The sequence below is a fragment of the Cimex lectularius genome, unplaced genomic scaffold (assembly GCF_000648675.2).
Source record: "Cimex lectularius strain Harlan isolate CLEC.00 unplaced genomic scaffold, Clec_2.1 scaffold60, whole genome shotgun sequence".
Lineage (NCBI taxonomy): Eukaryota > Metazoa > Arthropoda > Insecta > Hemiptera > Cimicidae > Cimex > Cimex lectularius.
In genome coordinates, this window is record NW_019392643.1 from 844,000 (window position 1) to 861,284 (window position 17,285).

The following is a 17,285-nucleotide window of genomic DNA, read 5'->3' on the forward strand; positions in this document are numbered from 1 at the left end:
CCAATTGGGCTTGTCTTTCAAGGAAATTGCCGTCCATTTTGGGCTCAACTCGCGATAGAATTATTTAAAAGAAAATCATTTGTAATTGATGTCCTTGGGCCTTTGTCATTCTCTGACAATACGAACCTTTGAAGTTCTATGTCCTAATAGTCAATTGCAGGGTCTTCAATCGGCTTCAGATTTATCATTTCTAAGAAACTTACTGTAACTAATTAACTTTAATAGATTCCTTTACTTTTTATAATTTAAACAGGCACAAAAAGCCTTTGTTCAGATTCAAATTACTTAACGACAAACGTATGGAACATTTTTAGATATGTACTATTTTTATTTTATCAGAAAATCCTCGTTTGGTTTTGGCCATATTTGACAAGATTCCTGACTTTTTACTTTATAAATTTTGGGTTATGATTATTCCTTGATCAACGGTGTCTTAGAAAGTCCCTTTGCATTTGGTATGTCTCTAACTGAAATGATGTTTTTTTTTTTGGTTTTTAGGTCCTTCAACATGGGCTGAAAAGTATCCGTTAGCTGCCGGTACAAGACAGTCACCAGTTGATATCGACACAGCATTAGCAACGAGTGACACAAGTCTTGTCGACAGACCACTTTCCTGGACATACGGCAGTGACCATTGCTATCAAATTGTTAACACGGGCTATGGATGGAGAGTCGATTGCAATGGAGACAATACAGGTATGTGAAAATTTGTCCATAAGTAAACAATGGAAATCACTCCATTGATTTTATTTATTTTTTTTTTTTTTGTACCATTCTTATCCTCTTTCAGAGTTGGTTGGAGGCCCTTTGCCTGCTGCATACAAACTGGAACAGTTCCATTGTCATTGGGGGCCGAGCAGCGATGAAGGTTCTGAACACACTGTCGACGGAAAGAGCTATGCTGCTGAGGTAATTTAATCTGGTATTTTGTTTCCAATAAAACATGAAAAATTTACTGAACAATATTAAATGGATAAACATGGTATAATGGTGAATAAAGAATGGACAAATTGCAAAGTTATACTTACATCATCCAACGGTGGTGGTATGATAAGGTACTCGAACGAGGTTAATTTTTGGTAATTAATTTTGACATTTTGGGTTTTTTCCTATATAAATCCTTCATATATTTTTATGGCACTACGTCATTAAAAAGTTACGTTCTTCTTCTTTCAAACAGTCTGTTGATATTCCGATAACGACTTCTGAAAAATCGAAAAATTTTATGAGTTAAAAAATCAATAAATTTAAATTCAAACAAAAATTTATATTTAGGTTCACTAGTTTCGTGGTCCGCTTGACCAATTAATATCTTACAATTAATTAAGGTTTTTAGTTGAGATAAAAAAGTAAATGGCACGAGCGGGATTCGAACCCACGATCTTCGGCTTGATACGCCGCTGCTTTACCACTTGAGCTATCGTGACCTCGATCCACTCGGACACCACCTCCCATCTCAACCACACCTTTTTAAATATAGAGATAAAAAGAGGTAGCTCAGAGCTCAAGTGGTAGAGCAGCGGCGTATCAAGCCGAAGATCGTGGGTTCGAATCCCGCTCGTGCCATTTACTTTTTTATCTCAACTAAAAACCTTAATTAATTGTAAGATATTAATTGGTCAAGCGGACCACGAAACTAGTGAACCTAAATATAAATTTTTGTTTGAATTTAAATTTATTGATTTTTTAACTCATAAAATTTTTCGAAGATCGTGGGTTCGAATCCCGCTCGTGCCATTGACTTTTTTATCTCAACTGAAAACCTTAATTAATTGTTTATATTTAGGGTTTGCTAGAGGTGCTAAAATGAAATTTCATCTTATTTTCACGGAAAAAAATGTATGGCTTAGTTTACTCGAAAAATATTTGGTTTTTAGAAATTTTGTGGTTATTGATAATCCTCGAAGCTTTTACTATAATTTTATTGCAATTTACATTTAAAAAATGCCATAATAAATATTAAAAAACAAAAAAGTTCAACACAAAATTTTTCTTACAAAAGCAGGTCCTATTCACAAGAAATGGCTGGTACGTGTGCGCTTTTTTGAGGTGTAGTGTCCCCTTGTTAGAGTTTTAATATACTCATTAAATCAAATAAATGACCAATGTCTACCAACTTTTTCCCTCATTCCTTATCCAAACGCACCAATCATATACCAAGCCTCCAAAACAATTCTAAAACTTTAGCCTGGTTCTTCAAAATTGCAGGGTCAAGAATGGAATTTACTTCCATGGGAAGTACGTTTTTCTAACCTGCTTATTTCAGGCCCTTGGTGTCTGTGTTTTTAAAAATGACATTATCCTTTTCTTTTTCCTGTTTCCTCTTACCTTTCTTTTCTTTTGTAATGTGGTTTCATCATTCAATTATAAATAATTAATATTTTATAGAATATATTATTGTTATTATTGTTTTGCATATTTTATTATTATTGTTATTATTTTACTATGTTTATAAAACTACATTTATTTCTAAAATATGTACACGTAAGGTGGCTCAAAGCCCTATTTGTGCTTTAAATTAAAATAAATAAATAAAATAGTGCTTATTTGGTTTCAGTTCCTTTCTTTAATCACTAATTTTTGAACACGAGCTTTAAGATAAAACACTCATGGATGCACAAGACATTGACATTTTTTATCTAAAACTAAGTAAATAATTTGAAGACAATTTTTTTTAAATTCATTTTTTGTTTATAGCTTCACCTTGTCCATTGGAATGCTGAAAAATATGACAGCTTTCTCGAGGCGGTTTCGTATCCCGATGGCTTGGCTGTTCTAGGAGTTTTCTTTCAGGTAAGCAAGTTTTGTATTAAGTAAACCAAATTTTAGGATTTTCTAAACAACATTTTTTATCACTGTCGCAATTTTACATGTAGGTTGGTGACGAAGAGCTTGAAGGTCTCAATAAAATTGTCTCAATGATGCCAGATATTTTGTTAAAAGGTCAAACTGCTGAGACAAATTTTGAATTGGATATAAACAGTCTACTACCAGGTGTGTTACACTTTTCATCGGGATGAATTAATATGAACTTATAAAACAAATATTACATTTTTTAGAGACGAACACATACTGGACTTACCTCGGTTCACTTACGACACCGCCTTGCAGTGAAAGTGTAATCTGGATCGTGTTTAAAGATGCCGTGACAGTCACAGAAGATCAGGTAGACAAATATATAACAAAGGAACAAGAATATATACTTAAACTTTTTTCTTTTTTTTAGTTGAATGCCTTCAGGAACTTAAAAACAGTCAATGAAGAAGTGGAAGAAGAAACCGAACAAACCCTTCTACGCAAGAATTACCGTCCGCCTTTACCATTGGGAAACAGGGTTTTAAGGGAATGTGGATCTTTTTGAAAATTGTCACAATCAAATTGGCAAAATTTAACACTTAGACGAATCACTAGATTATCACTGTTACCACTTGTTAAAAGACAATAAATCCAAAATACGAGAGTCATGGATAAAACAAAATATTTCTAAAAATTAATGCGCTACATATGGTGCCTTATTCAGATAAACAAATTAATATCATAAAAAATAATATTTTTATACATTTATTGATTGATTTTATAAATGACTTTTGTAAGAAAATTGTGCAATATAATTGAAACTTTTTTTATGAGAATTAAAATTTGTTAATTTTTGTGGTTACAATTTTATTTTACAAACGACATATTTTATATAATTCATGTTATTGTTATATAAATGTTAAAGGTAATCTTCAAACTTGTCAAAAGGGTAAACAATTGTGTACTTCGTTGTGCAATACTTAATTTCATTTTTAAAATTGACAGAAATTGCATTTATTAATGAATTATAGATATTTAATTTGTAGTATATTCTAAATTTCAAATTATTTGGAGGATATGAACTACTTATTTTTTATTACTTCAGTATTTAAAAAAAACACTAATATCAATTAATTTTTGATCTTTTAGAAAATGTTGACAGACCAACAAAACGTATATAAAAATATTTTATGTCTACAAGCAATATTTTGATTTAGAGTTTTGCGTTTTTAACATTTGTTCTCAGGTCAGTCGATATAACGAGTGGGTAAAAAATTATAAACAAATATAAATCACTGTATCATTGTAGAATATAAAGATATTCTAGTCCTAGAATACTCATAAAGATATGTAGCAATAGTTGTTATCAGGCTAAACCCACGCATTAGAATCTATGCGTTAAATATACTGGTGATTTAGACATTATCACAAAAATGTGCATTATCTGTATTATTTATTTTTAAGAATGAAATCTCATTTAATGTATTTTAGAATATTTAGCCAACTGTTTTCATGCACATGACAGTTTTAGAAAAAAATTTTTAAAAATGTAATAATAGCAAATTTAGTAGGATTAAACGCACACACAAAATTCTTTATGTCATATATTATCCTGTGACATATTTTTTTTTCAAACACTGTTTTATAATTAATAAAATTATAATTTAGTTGAATTTGTCGTTCTAATATGTCCCACCTGCTTTGCCATACCTTATCTACCTATTTTTTTTTTACAAATCTTGAGCTTTTTGGACATTTATCAGCCATTCTAGCAGCTTCTACTTATATGCTTTGTAAGTTATTCAATATCTCTCCAATTTGTCATGAAGAAATTTACTTTGAAGGAGGATGTCTTACAACGACAACTCCATATGTGACCAAAACGCTGGGTCTAATGCAGGCCCTGTGGGCATCCTCTTGTAACTTCCTAGACCAAGGTGGTTTGCCTTTGAAGCCAAAAAATTGGAAAATTCACTCCATAAACACTGCATATTCCTATAAAAATAAACGAAACTATGTAACTATTAAGTTGAAGCACTTAATGCCCTTTTACTTTTCTTCCAGACGCTTTGGTATGAAAGTAAAAATCTGTGCGTCAGGCCTACTCTGAGTCGGGTGAATATGGTCCATCTTCTATGACTCGAGATCCGTACAAGGTTACCTTCTAATACTCTTGAAATACAGGAGTTTCCCTGATGAATTGAATGTTAATTTTCATCTGTTTCTGCCAGCCAAGTCAGCTTCCTTCCATCTTTAGCGAAACCTCAGAAATTTCAGATACCGAATCTTAAATTATTAGTATATTTTATTGGTAGCAGTCTCCAAGATACTCAAAAAATGGTAAAAAAAGGGTAGTTAAAAATAGACATTTAATGGTAAATGTTATCACAATTAAAACACTATATAAAATTAACAGCAATGAATAATTGTCCTATTTTACATAGTAAAATTTTAATACACAAAATATCGATTTAAAGGTTTTGTTATTTAAAACAACCACTTAAAAAATAGTAAAAACAGGCTTTACCCCAGAGATTTTTTTTTATCTAGATCACGCTGTTCAACAACTATACTTTTAACATAAATCTGTTTTTGGGATGTGTAGAGAGATTTTTTGCATTACCAAGAAATCTGCTAGGTTGGAAGGTTAGGTTAGAAATAGTATGGTTATATAGGGACAGGTTAAATTAGGTTAGGTATTATATATATACACATACATAAAACTCTAACCTAGCCCTACCGAACCTAATCTAATCTGTCTCTAACCCTACCTAACTTGACCTGTCCCTAGCCATAACCCTATCTAACCTTACCTAACCTGTCCCTAGCCATAACCCATTCCTAACTGTAACTCTACAAAAGAAAATGTTCTAGGACACAACATTCCCAAAAATATATCCATGTTAAAATTATAGATGTTAAAATAGTGTTATCCAGTTAAAATCAATTTTATTATCTTAGATAAAGTCCTTAACTATATATTATGTACAATATAACAGATCATGGATTTCTTGAGTCGATTATTGTATTGTAATTTACAAAAATACATCTTCATTTTAAATTCCATCTTCTTCTTTAAAGAAATGGGGACAAATGAAAAATACATTCAAAGAAAGGGTTTACAAATATAAAAAATTTATCACATATATAACTACAAATTTCAATAACATTTGAATATAAACAACAATTAATAAATTAATATGGCATTATTTACATTGAAATAAATATTTGTTTTAATATACAGAGTTCACTAAGCAATGTAAAAAAAAGAATTTGGGTGAAAGACAGGAAATGGAGTAAATACCACAACAACAGGTTTTCAAACTCACTCTGTCAAGAATTTGACTGACAAGAAATCAAAGACCATAATAAGCTGAATATAAGCCGAAGGTTGTGGGTTCGAATCCCGCTCGTGACACTAACTTTTTCATTTCAACCAAGACCTTACATAAAAAGAATAATTAATTGAAAAAAGGAATTTGGTCAATCAGACCACTAAACATAATGGATTTAATAAAGATCTCTTAATCTTTGGTGGGTTAAAGGAGAGTGATTTGAGATGGTGAAATATAAATATGTGGGCGTAACACACACCTCTCATTTAGTTCAAACATCTATAATTGAAATCCTCCTCTAAAAATTTGGTTATAAGTAAATCTCAGTACCTGTTCATTCGACAAAATAAAAAGTAATTCTTGTACTAGGAGGGCTTAATGTAAATAGCCATTTGGTGTAGTGGATGAGGGGGTCATCCAATATTTATTTACAATACGTATTACATATTCTCAATTAAAACGCCATGAGCTATGCTGGAATCTGAACCTAGAACCACTAGCACGGCAAATACAAGATGGAAGTGCACACCACTTGGCCACTGCGGTCCCCCTTGTACTACAAGATAAATTGAAAGTGAAACTGCACTTGTGTCCTGGCTTTCAAAGTTGGGAATTTCAACAATCGTTTCAACCACCAGCAACCAAATTTACTTGGTTTTCCAGGAAAAACATACTTGCCACACAAAAAGCAGATTTTCTCCATTACCAATTTATTTTTGGAATTGAGGTTGTTTTTAATATCTACGTTGAATCAACTAAAGAACAAGTTGTCTACTGGAACCTTCCAGCCCAACTGATAGCCATTTCGCATGTACAATTTAAATGTTGGAAGACCAATGGAAAATTTAGTCTAAAAGTCAGCCCTACTACAACAAAGGTATACATAACTTTTTCAGGCAAATTAACTCTTTTTTACTTCAAATTAACCATTTTTTTACTTCAAATTAATCTTTTATAGTTTCTGCAAAGGAACCCTTTTTAATTTCAAAGTAATCCTTTTTAACACCAAATGAATCTTTTTTTACTTCACATTAATCCTTTTTATCTTCCAATTAACCCTTTTTAATTTCAAATTAACTCTTTTTAATGCCAAATGACTCTTTTTTCTTTTTTTAACTCTAAATTAAGCTTTTTTAACTTCAAATTACTTTTTTTAAACTTCAAATTAACATTTTTTTACTTCAAATAAACCCTTTTTAATTTCAAATTAGATTTTTTAAGCTTCAAATTAGTGTTTTTCTGAAAGGTTTCTAACAAAAAAAAAAGATTTTTCTACTTATTTGAGATTTTTTCAAAATATAAAACGATTATTTTATAAATCAATTATTTTTTTTAAATCCCAAACTACTAACAGAATCATTTGTTTTTATATTTAATTTTATATAACTTGTAATTGTAATTGCAATTAATTTTACAAATTGTCTTCTATGTAAGCACCCAAACATTTTATATTTAAAAAAACTACTCAAATATAAAGAAATTTTACTTTATTTCCTTCTATTATTTTCATAACTTCTCCGATTTTTTTTTAACCTCTTTGAAGAAATGGCTAACGTGAAATTTAAAAAACGGTTAATTAGAAGTTAAAAAGGTTTAATTTGACTGGAAAAAGTTATTATGTATAATGTGAATGCTACTCCATTTACAGCTTACTATCAATCCAATCTTTTTTTTTTCTTTTTTCCCATTGCAAACCACCCTGTATAATCACATAATAATTCAACCTTTTTTTTAACAAATGAAAGACAGACACAGAAAATAATTTAAGATATCCCTAAGTATAAAGCAATTTTATTCAAACGATAATGAGCAATCAATCTTACCTTAAAAAAAATTATTTGTTAAAATGGAATCAAGTTTTGAATTAAAATATGCCTTCATCCAAGTTACTTTCATTATAGACAATAAGAATGAACATTTAAAAACTAGACATTAAAAGTAGACAAAATGTTTTAGATTTTACCATTTTTGTTTGTTATATAAGAACTTTTAGACCCTGTTTGATTTGTAAATTATTATTTATTGGATTTACAACATTTGTGCCGTTAATGAGTTGATTTTATCAATTGTGTTTTAATGGTAGAAATTAATAACAAACAATAGACATTCAAAAGACAAGATTTTTGTTAAGGATAATTTTGGTTTTTAGGGAATTGACTTCAAAGCAGCCTTGTGAAAAAAAACCCTGTTTTTCTGTCAACATGGCACAAAATGTCACATAAACATTGACTAGGAGAGACTATCTCACATACCACACTTACCCAAAGTTGCTTCAGATTCGTCAAATTTTACAAAAACACAACAATATACAAAAACACAAAACAAAAACAATATACAAAAGTACAACAAAAAATTTTCACTGTGAAAAATTAATTGTAGGTTTTAATAACAAAAGGAAGCTTTTCTTTTGGCCAATATCCATTTTCTTTAACGTTATAAGGGCTCGATTTCCAGTCCCACGTGACTTGTGGGAAAAACCAATTTGGGCCGTAATTCGCTCTAATATAAGATTCTGTGTCACAAGGAACTCTTACCTTTATGGTTAAAAACAATGTCCAGCAGAGTTCAAATCTGGGAAACAAGTATCTGCAATAAAAAATTTAAAAAACCGTTCAATAATCCTTATATATAAAGCCAAGCCAATGTACAGAACGTACTTGAATTTTTTTCCGGTTCTCACTTGTGTGCCACCATTCCACATGTTCCTTCCATTGTCGTAAAAGAAAAATATGTCCAATTTAATGCCATACTTGTCGCGAAAAGATAGTTCAAGAGAATCTTCCAATTCGCCAAGCCACAGCATCAATTTGATATCCTGCTTTTCTAAAGCGGAAATTATTCGATCGGAGTAATTACTTGCAAAAACACCAATGTCAACATCTTTCGTGTACGGTATTATGCTACACTGACGGTAATAACCTGAAAAATATTTAAACGCTAGTTTTATCAAAATTAATTTTCAGTAGCCCATTTTTTTCTTCAGAATATAGCAATAAAGAAGGGCCAATTCCACATAAATCTTTTAGGTTGAAGTGGAAGAGAGGGAGACTAAATGTCTCAAAACTAGTCCTGACGTTGCATGCAGACTTTCGAATTTTACGTACCTTCCGGACATCCCTTACTACTTAGTAAGTAAACATTTAATAAAATATAATGTACACATTTTATATATATATATATTAAATATTAGATAAATTTTACTTTTTGATTGATAACATCGATTATTTATTTTATTTATTTATTTTTTTTATGGATCAAAGCTCATCTCTGCATTTTATGAGATCAGCTAGGTGTACTATGATCTCCTAAAACTGAAAACATCACAGGCTACTGAGTACAATTGATGTATTTAGGTTGAGCTTTGAAGGAGAAACGGCCAAAATGCGAGCAGAGTCATGAAAAAGTGATTTAAAAACTACTTGGAGACACTCCAATGGGATATCCTACCCCACCTGCCATATTCTCCAGACATTGCTCCTTCCGACTACCACCTGTTTCTATCAATGTCTCATGGCCTGTCTGAGCAGTATTTCTGTTCTTTTGAGGAATGAAAAAAAAATGGGTCAATTCTTTCATTGCCTCTAAAGACCAGCCATTCTTACAACTCAGAATTTGTATGCTGCCAGATGGGGAAAAGTAGTGGTTAGAAATGAAAAATACTGAATAATAACCTTATTACCATTTTTGAACAATAAAGCCGAAATTTTCACAAAAAAAAAACTTACTAATACCCCTAATATATTCAATATTTATCATAAATTCTCAGAAATGTGTAATTTAGTGTATATATTATTCAAGTTTTAAACAATTTTTTTTCTAACCACTATGGGTCGGTCATTTAGACTTAAACAATGTTTTTATATGAAAATTACACCCACCAATATGTTCATATAGAAACTTTGTTAATAACTTAAATAAAGTTTATATATGAATATACTGATGAGCATAATTTTCAGCTATATCCAGTTTAGTACAAGTTCTCTCTGGTAGGAACTAGAGGGTTAAGAGTTATATATGAAAACTTTATACCAAATTGTTGATAATTACCTAAACAAGTCCCACTGCTTAACCAAAACGGGATAGACAAATTGTCAAAAACTGTACGCACTACAGTGAGTAATTTCCAAGCTCTGTGTTTAAATCTTATGGCTGATGTGGTTAATTCTGCAGCATGTTCAAATTTCCTTTGGAACAGCAATGCTCTGCTACTGTTACATGGGACAAACTGTGAATGTTTAAAATCCTCCAGATATCGGCTGTAATGTTTTGGCCTTAAGAAACTGTTGAACGGCTTTTCAATTTCAACTGCTGCAAATCTATAACTCATTAAGTTAATATGGATAAAATAAATTTTGAGTATTAATAAATACTAACTTTTTAATAAGCTTCTCTTTAGATAGTATACTCGAATAGAGTGAAGGATTTACATCCAAAACGGCAAATTTGTAATGCCATTGTTCATCTTTACTCAAAGCACCAAACCACCAGGAATTGTCCTGAGAAATTACAATCGAAAATGTCCATATAATTAAAATTATTTCATGTTACACAACATCCATTACACACTGAAAATATTTGCCAAATTGTTAGCACACTTTTCAACGGGTTATTTGATGGAACAAACCTCTTTGGTGTATAAGATGTAAATACAAATCAACACGTTCCTCTTCAATACCATACTAACTGTTATATAAACGTTTTTATGCAATTCAAAATAGTCCTTGTTGAAGAATTCCATTAAAGCAAAGCCCAATTTGCTCAGGGATCTCCCAAACTACAAAAGAAGAGTGTAAGAATTAACCCATACAAACTATTATTTGCAGCCAGTCATTGGAAACGTTAAACATTTTTACAATTTCTTGTACATTTTATCACTTCTAAAATTGACTTCCTGAAAGAATGAAAAATTTCCAGATATATAATGACTAATACCAATCAATAAATAGCAAAAAACTCTTTGCTTTATGGCTTACAAATGTCTAAACCATTATTTTCTAATTATAATAAAATGAATTATTATTGGAATCTCACAAAAATTAGAGTCCATGGCATTTGTTAGATTTTTTCTTATTGTCTGCACGGTGACGAACCGTCATTACGATCATTTTTGGTCTCAGTTTGTCAGATGCATTTCGACATTTCGCCATCTTCAGTGTGTCTGTGTGATTTCTGTAAAGTCAAGTCTCTTATAATGTGTAAGTTCTATGGATCAAAAAAGTATTGGCACATTTAGATTTCAGTTTTAAATAATCAAAGATTTTGTCATAAAATATTTAGAATAATACATAATTTGAACAGAAAGATTGAAAATGTACATAATGCAACAATTATATATAAAAAAATTCACTTTCACCAATACAAAGGTATTGACACTTTTTGTTTATCACTTATAAGGTTTTTATCAATAAATGCAGGAGTGCCACAAGGTAGCATATTAGGCCCACTGCTTTACTTGTTATACACCAGTGATTTTCCAAAAATAGATGGAGTAAAAATTGCAACGTTTGCAGATGACACAGCGGTGATATCACTAGGACCGACTATCACCCATTCAACCAAAATCCTCCAAAATGCATGTAATAGATAAACGAATGGACAAAAAAATGGAAAATCAAGCTAAATCAGCATAAATTAGTTCATCTAATCTTTACAAACAGAAAGGTGGACCATGTTCCGTCGCTCACAATCGATGGAACTACTATACCATACAGCAATACAGCTAAATATCTGGGAATGACCTTAGATGCCAAGCTAATAGGTTTAAGGTATAGACAACTATACTGGTTGATAGGACGTTTCTCCAATCTTGCTATACAAAATAAAATATTATCATATAAACAAGTCATAAAGCCTATGTGGGCATATGGTATCCAACTATGGGGTTGTACCAAACCCAGCAATATCAAAATCATACAAACACTCCAAAATAAAATCTTGTGTAACATGGTACATAAGGAATAAGGACATACATAGGGATCTTAAGATCCCTGAAGCCACGGCGGAAATACAAAGATTTGCCGCCAAACACCAGGCTCGCCTCAGCCAGCACGAGAATGTGGAAGCGACCAAACTCTTACATAACCGAAACACGATCAGAAGATTAAAAAGAACAAAGCCATATGAACTTGTGTAGTTAAAAATTAATAGTGAATAGTGAAATGTAAATCTTATTGTACCAGTGGGTTTATAAGAATGTAAACATTTATTTATTCTATAATATTATTGTAAAATTAATGATTGGTCTAATAAGACCAGTTTTAATAAATAAATTTAATTAATTTAAAAAAAACTTATAAGGTTTTTATGAATAGATACCACTAACATTTTGTCATCATACCATTGGCATCTATGACAGCTTGTAGCCCTCCTTGACATTGATGAAACAAGATTTTGTATCACTTCTTGTCCAATTGTACGCCATTCCTCAGATAAAGTTTCTTTCAACAAATTTTTTGAAGAAATTTTATTTTTTCTTACTTTTAGGCCCAAAAGATATCATAGGTAATCTATTGCATTTATGTACAGAAAATCCATTCTTTTGTTTTGTTTGCTGTGTGTTTGGGATCATCATCTTGTTGAAAGATAAAAAGAGTCCTTGATCCCCAGCTTTTCAGCACTAATTTTTAAAAATGCCACGAAATATCGAAATGAATCTCGACATTTCTTAATACTGTCAATGAAGGTTAAGTTGCCTGTACCATTCCATAAGATGCATCCCCAAATTAAGACACTTCCACATCCATGTTTTACAGTGGACTTCACATGGTGAACTTGAAATTATTTTTTATTTAGTGTTAGGTTTTCGCCAAACTTGCGTACATGTGACTATCAGATCCGAAAATGTTGAATTTACTTTCATCTGAAAAAATACCACTTTTCCAGAATTTTAGGTCCTTATTAACATCAGTTTTCGCAAAATCTAGTCTTTTTTTGTGGATCACCTCTGATGTAAAAGGTTTTTTTTCCTTTGCACCCTGTCATAATAATTATATTAGTGAATTACATTTCTTATTGTCTGTAAGTAGAAGGTGGTTTTGGACCGACCTCTTCTGCTATTCTGGCGGCTAATAAAGTGAGCTCTTTCTCAACAATGCGGTGTATGCTCTTTTGTCCCCTTTCACTAACTTTTGATAGCCGTCGTGAACGAGATTTGTTTGAAACCGAACCCGTCTCTCTAAATTTTCTTACAATATTTTTAGTACTAAAACTAATTTCTAATCTATTTGCTATTTGTGGGTAACTAAGCCCTTTAGAATGAAATTTAATTATCTGTTTTTTGAAAATAACACAATATTCGCTGGTATTACCCACATTGCTATGGCAACTATAGAACAAAGTCAGAGTTTTATGGTAACCATTGTATTATTGTCAATCCTCATTTCTAATCTATTGAAAGAAAATGTATGTATCTGTTTTGACTAGAGCTAATAGTAAACATTTAAACTGTGCCAATACTTTTTTGACCCTCAAAATTTACTGATACTTTTTGAATTCCAAACATTCATTGCTTCTAAAATCTAATAATAAGCAGGCAATTTTAAAATAAATATTATTTATGGAAAATATCTTAAGCCTATTGAAATTTGCGGAAAAAGAGGGATGTGCAAATACTTTTTTGATCCACAGTATATTCTTACTCCCAAAGGACACACCAAACTTCCTGCATCTAGAGACTGTCTAGAAGCCCTTTATTTTTGTATACACTAATAATACATCGTTATTTTCCAACTTAGCTAAATTTCATAAGTCGCTGAGAATCGAATCCTGATTACACAACATTTGAAAATATGCCAAAAGGGGGAAAATTAGAAAAGGGTTTAGGTTGAGATGAGGAGGCGGTGTCAGAGTCGATTGAAGTTATGAAAGCTCAAGTGGTTAGAGCAGTAGCGTATTGAGCCCAAGGTGATGGGTTTCAATCCCGCTTTTGACACTAGCTTTTTTATCTCAACCAAAAATTTAAATAAAAAAATAATTAAATAGGTCAATTATTACCGCTAAACCTATAAGGATTAATATAATAATTAAAAAGAAGTAATTACTTCACTAACAGATCCCCGTGGCAATGTCATAAGTCACTGAGAATCGAATCCTGATTACACAACATTTGAAAATAAGCCAAAAAGAGGGAAAATTTGAAAAGATTTTGGGTTGAGATGAAGAGTTGATGTCAGAGTAGATCGAAGACACAACAGCTCAAGTGGTTAGAACGGTGGCGTATTCAGCCAAGTCGTGGGTTCAAATCCCACTCGTGACACTAGATTTTTCATCTCAACCAAGACTAGATAAAAAGTATAATTAATTGAAATAATTGAATAGGTAATTTATGACTGCTAAACATATAAGGATTAATATAATAATTAAAAAGAAGTAATTACTTCACTAACAGATCCCCGTGGCCACTTCAAAAGTCGCTGAGAATCGAATCCTGATTACGTGACATTTGAAAATATGCCAAAAAGAGGGAAAATTAGAAAAGGTTTTAGGTTGAGATGAGGGGTTGGTGTCAGAGTGGATTGAAGTTGTGAAAGCTCAAGTGGTTAGAACAGCGGCGTATTGAGCCGAAGGTCGTGTGTTTGAATCTCGCTCGTGACACTAGCTTTTTCAACTCAACCAAGGCTTTAGATAAAAAGTATAATTAATTAAAATAATTCATAGTCAATTATGGCTACTAAATACATGCATGGAATCATGGAAGTATTCATTCATTCAAATACTGGGGGTGGAACCTTGACAACATATGTGTATATGTGTGTTCATGTGCATATGAATTTATGATATTAGGAATAATTCAATGGATCATTTTGCTTACAGCTTGCAACTGGGTTGTAGTCACAGATTCAAAGTCGATTCCCAAATAAACGATATCACCATTTTTGAAATATAACTTATCACGATCTTCGCCTGTCAGCGACTCTGGTCCTAGGATGTACAGTTTAAGGGTGTGTTTCTTCGCCACGAAATCCAGGTCCTCGAAGTCGTACCTCACGCCGGTGTTGAAGAAAGACTGTGAAAATTCTGTCTGCGTGAGAATAAAGATCAACTGGGCGAACATGCATATTAAAATCAAAAGGCATAAAAGCCTGATCAATTTTGACAAGCGTATCTTCATAGTTGATCAGGAGAAATTCATGTTTGTTGATTTTACTCGTTATCACTCACGGCGGCGATTGGCTTAGAGATAACGGAGCGGGAGGTTGCAAAGTGGAAACTAACCTTCTCATTCGAAGAGCCGGACCCCGAGCTAGATAGGTCCTCGTTCACTGAATCGGATCGTTCTTTTTTTCCACCCTGGTCCAAAACTGTATAAAATTATTTACAACCCACATGTAATTTTCACTATAAATTCATTAATGTTATTAGAAATAATACTTTATGTAACAACAATTAATTATTAAAATATTTATAAAGTATTTGTAAGAAGTGAATACACTGTTTCAACAGGAAAAATACCCTCATTGAGAAAGTTATTGAAGATATGTACAATGGAGTAATGAGGTAAGATACACGATGAGTGACCAGAATAGGAGGAATATTGTCGGGACTTGCTGAATTCCTAGTATCTAAAGTTAAAAATCACTTCTTCTATTTCCTCCATGGATATGGCATATTTGTGCAAATAAAGGGTGAAAGTGCTGGAGGAACCAAAATTAGAATAAATAGTTGTAGAGATGGCAGAACTTTACACATGCTATACAACTAACCTAATTGAGGGTTGATGAGATATTTGATATTCCAACAATGACCCTCTCACATCACACATTCATACTAATAAATACATTCACTCTCAACACAAACTAGGTATGCACAACTATTATTACTATATACAATAGAACAACCCCGTTTCCTCAGGAATCTGAACAGGGGACCCAAATACTTGCTGCTGTGCTCAAGCACAATTCTCAAATCATGTGGCATTCCTGCGCGCTCTTAGTATGGTGCCAAGGAATTGCATCCTTCAATTAGGTGGGATACACCGAGCAACCTTTCTTTGCATGCCGGACACATACACAGGCATTGGCCCAAAAGTAAGTTTCTGTGTGTAAATCTTGCATGGCCTATTCTTAATCGAGTGAGGATGACCCTTCTTCTATGAGTCAGATCCTCCGAGAGACAACCATCGACAGTGCTCTTGATACGCGAGAGCTTTTCTGTCGATCTAGCCCATTCATACTGCCACCTTCTTTTAATTGTGTTTTTTATTGCTCAATTTAAGAAATGGGCTTTTGACCTGTAAAAACTAAAAATATTACTGTGAGAATGAGTCATAGAGGTAACCGGAAAATGGATATCACAGAGGCAGTACTTCTCAGAGCATGGTCTCCTGGGCTTTAGCCCAATTCCAAGAGACTGGAAGTGCCAATAGGAAGCCTCGTAGTGGATCTCAGCGCATTATGATGCTAAGGGAGGACAGCAATATTGTCATTGCTGCAAGACGGAACCCTTTCCATAGTGCCCGCCAGATCCTACATGAATATCGTGCAGTGGGCGTCTAGAAGAGAACACCAATGGAATGCCATCATTTTACGATGAGTCACGTTTCTGTCTGTACAATGATAGCAGGCACCAAAGAGTCTACTAAGAACTGGGGATGTGTACAATGCCCCAGTTCATGCTCCCTTCAGTGACATTTGGAGGAGGTGGTGTAATGGTCTGGGCTGGGATTTACACTGGAGGACGAACTGGACTCCATTATGTTGAAGGCAACCTCACGGCAGTCCATTATGTCCAAGAAATTATCGAGGAATACATCCCTCAAACCAGGGATCTCATTGGCAGGGATTTTAGATTTCAAGATGACAATACCAGAGACCTTATAGAGGCAGAGTTGTTCATCATTGTTGAGAAAACTTGGGAATTTCCCGTCTGCCTCTTCCTCCATTGTCTCCAGGCCTCAATCCCATTGAGGACATGTGGGAGGTGTTGCAGAGAAGACTTTTCAATCATCATCCGCAGCGCTACGAGTGCAGCATGGCAACATCTATGGAGTGAAATTCTTTATGAAATTAGTGACAACCTTATTTACAGTATACCTAACAGGTGCACAGAGGTTTTAGCTAACAGAGGACATTATACACGGTATTAATTGTTCAAAAAAATTATTGTGTCCAATAAACAAAATTATGGAATTAAAACATTTTATTTTGTTATTTTTCA

General features: G+C 32.6%; 2 protein-coding genes across 5 annotated transcripts in view; one reads left to right on the forward strand and one right to left on the reverse strand.

Moving 5' to 3' along the window:
• Nucleotides 1-3,447, forward strand: part of LOC106661111 (carbonic anhydrase 1) — a 49,062-nt gene extending 45,615 nt beyond the window's left edge. Inside the window, exons 2-7 of the mRNA XM_014384300.2 lie at nt 499-696; nt 791-909; nt 2,698-2,793; nt 2,877-2,994; nt 3,060-3,166; nt 3,227-3,447. Of these exons, the coding sequence (XP_014239786.1) occupies nt 499-696; nt 791-909; nt 2,698-2,793; nt 2,877-2,994; nt 3,060-3,166; nt 3,227-3,361 (773 nt within the window). The 3' untranslated portion in view covers nt 3,362-3,447. The remainder of the gene's footprint in view (nt 1-498; nt 697-790; nt 910-2,697; nt 2,794-2,876; nt 2,995-3,059; nt 3,167-3,226) is intronic.
• On the reverse strand, nt 3,310-15,340 carry LOC106661109 (fukutin-like). 4 transcript variants are annotated; one of them, XR_001339633.2, is made up of 8 exons: nt 14,941-15,340; nt 10,756-10,905; nt 10,506-10,627; nt 10,179-10,447; nt 8,789-9,050; nt 8,666-8,717; nt 4,850-5,059; nt 3,310-4,791 (listed from the first exon to the last, which is right to left on the reverse strand). XR_001339633.2 is itself a non-coding variant. In XM_014384295.2 (7 exons), exons 1-7 carry the CDS (start codon nt 15,238-15,240, stop codon nt 4,768-4,770), a joined length of 1,179 nt encoding a protein of 392 aa, XP_014239781.1. In that variant the 5' UTR covers nt 15,241-15,340; the 3' UTR covers nt 3,310-4,767. The 4 variants fall into 4 exon arrangements, 2 of the variants coding, with proteins under 2 accessions (XP_014239781.1, XP_014239779.1); XR_002910900.1 differs by having other exon boundaries at nt 4,850-5,082; XM_014384295.2 differs by lacking the exon at nt 4,850-5,059.
• Between the last annotated feature and the right edge of the window lie 1,945 nt (nt 15,341-17,285).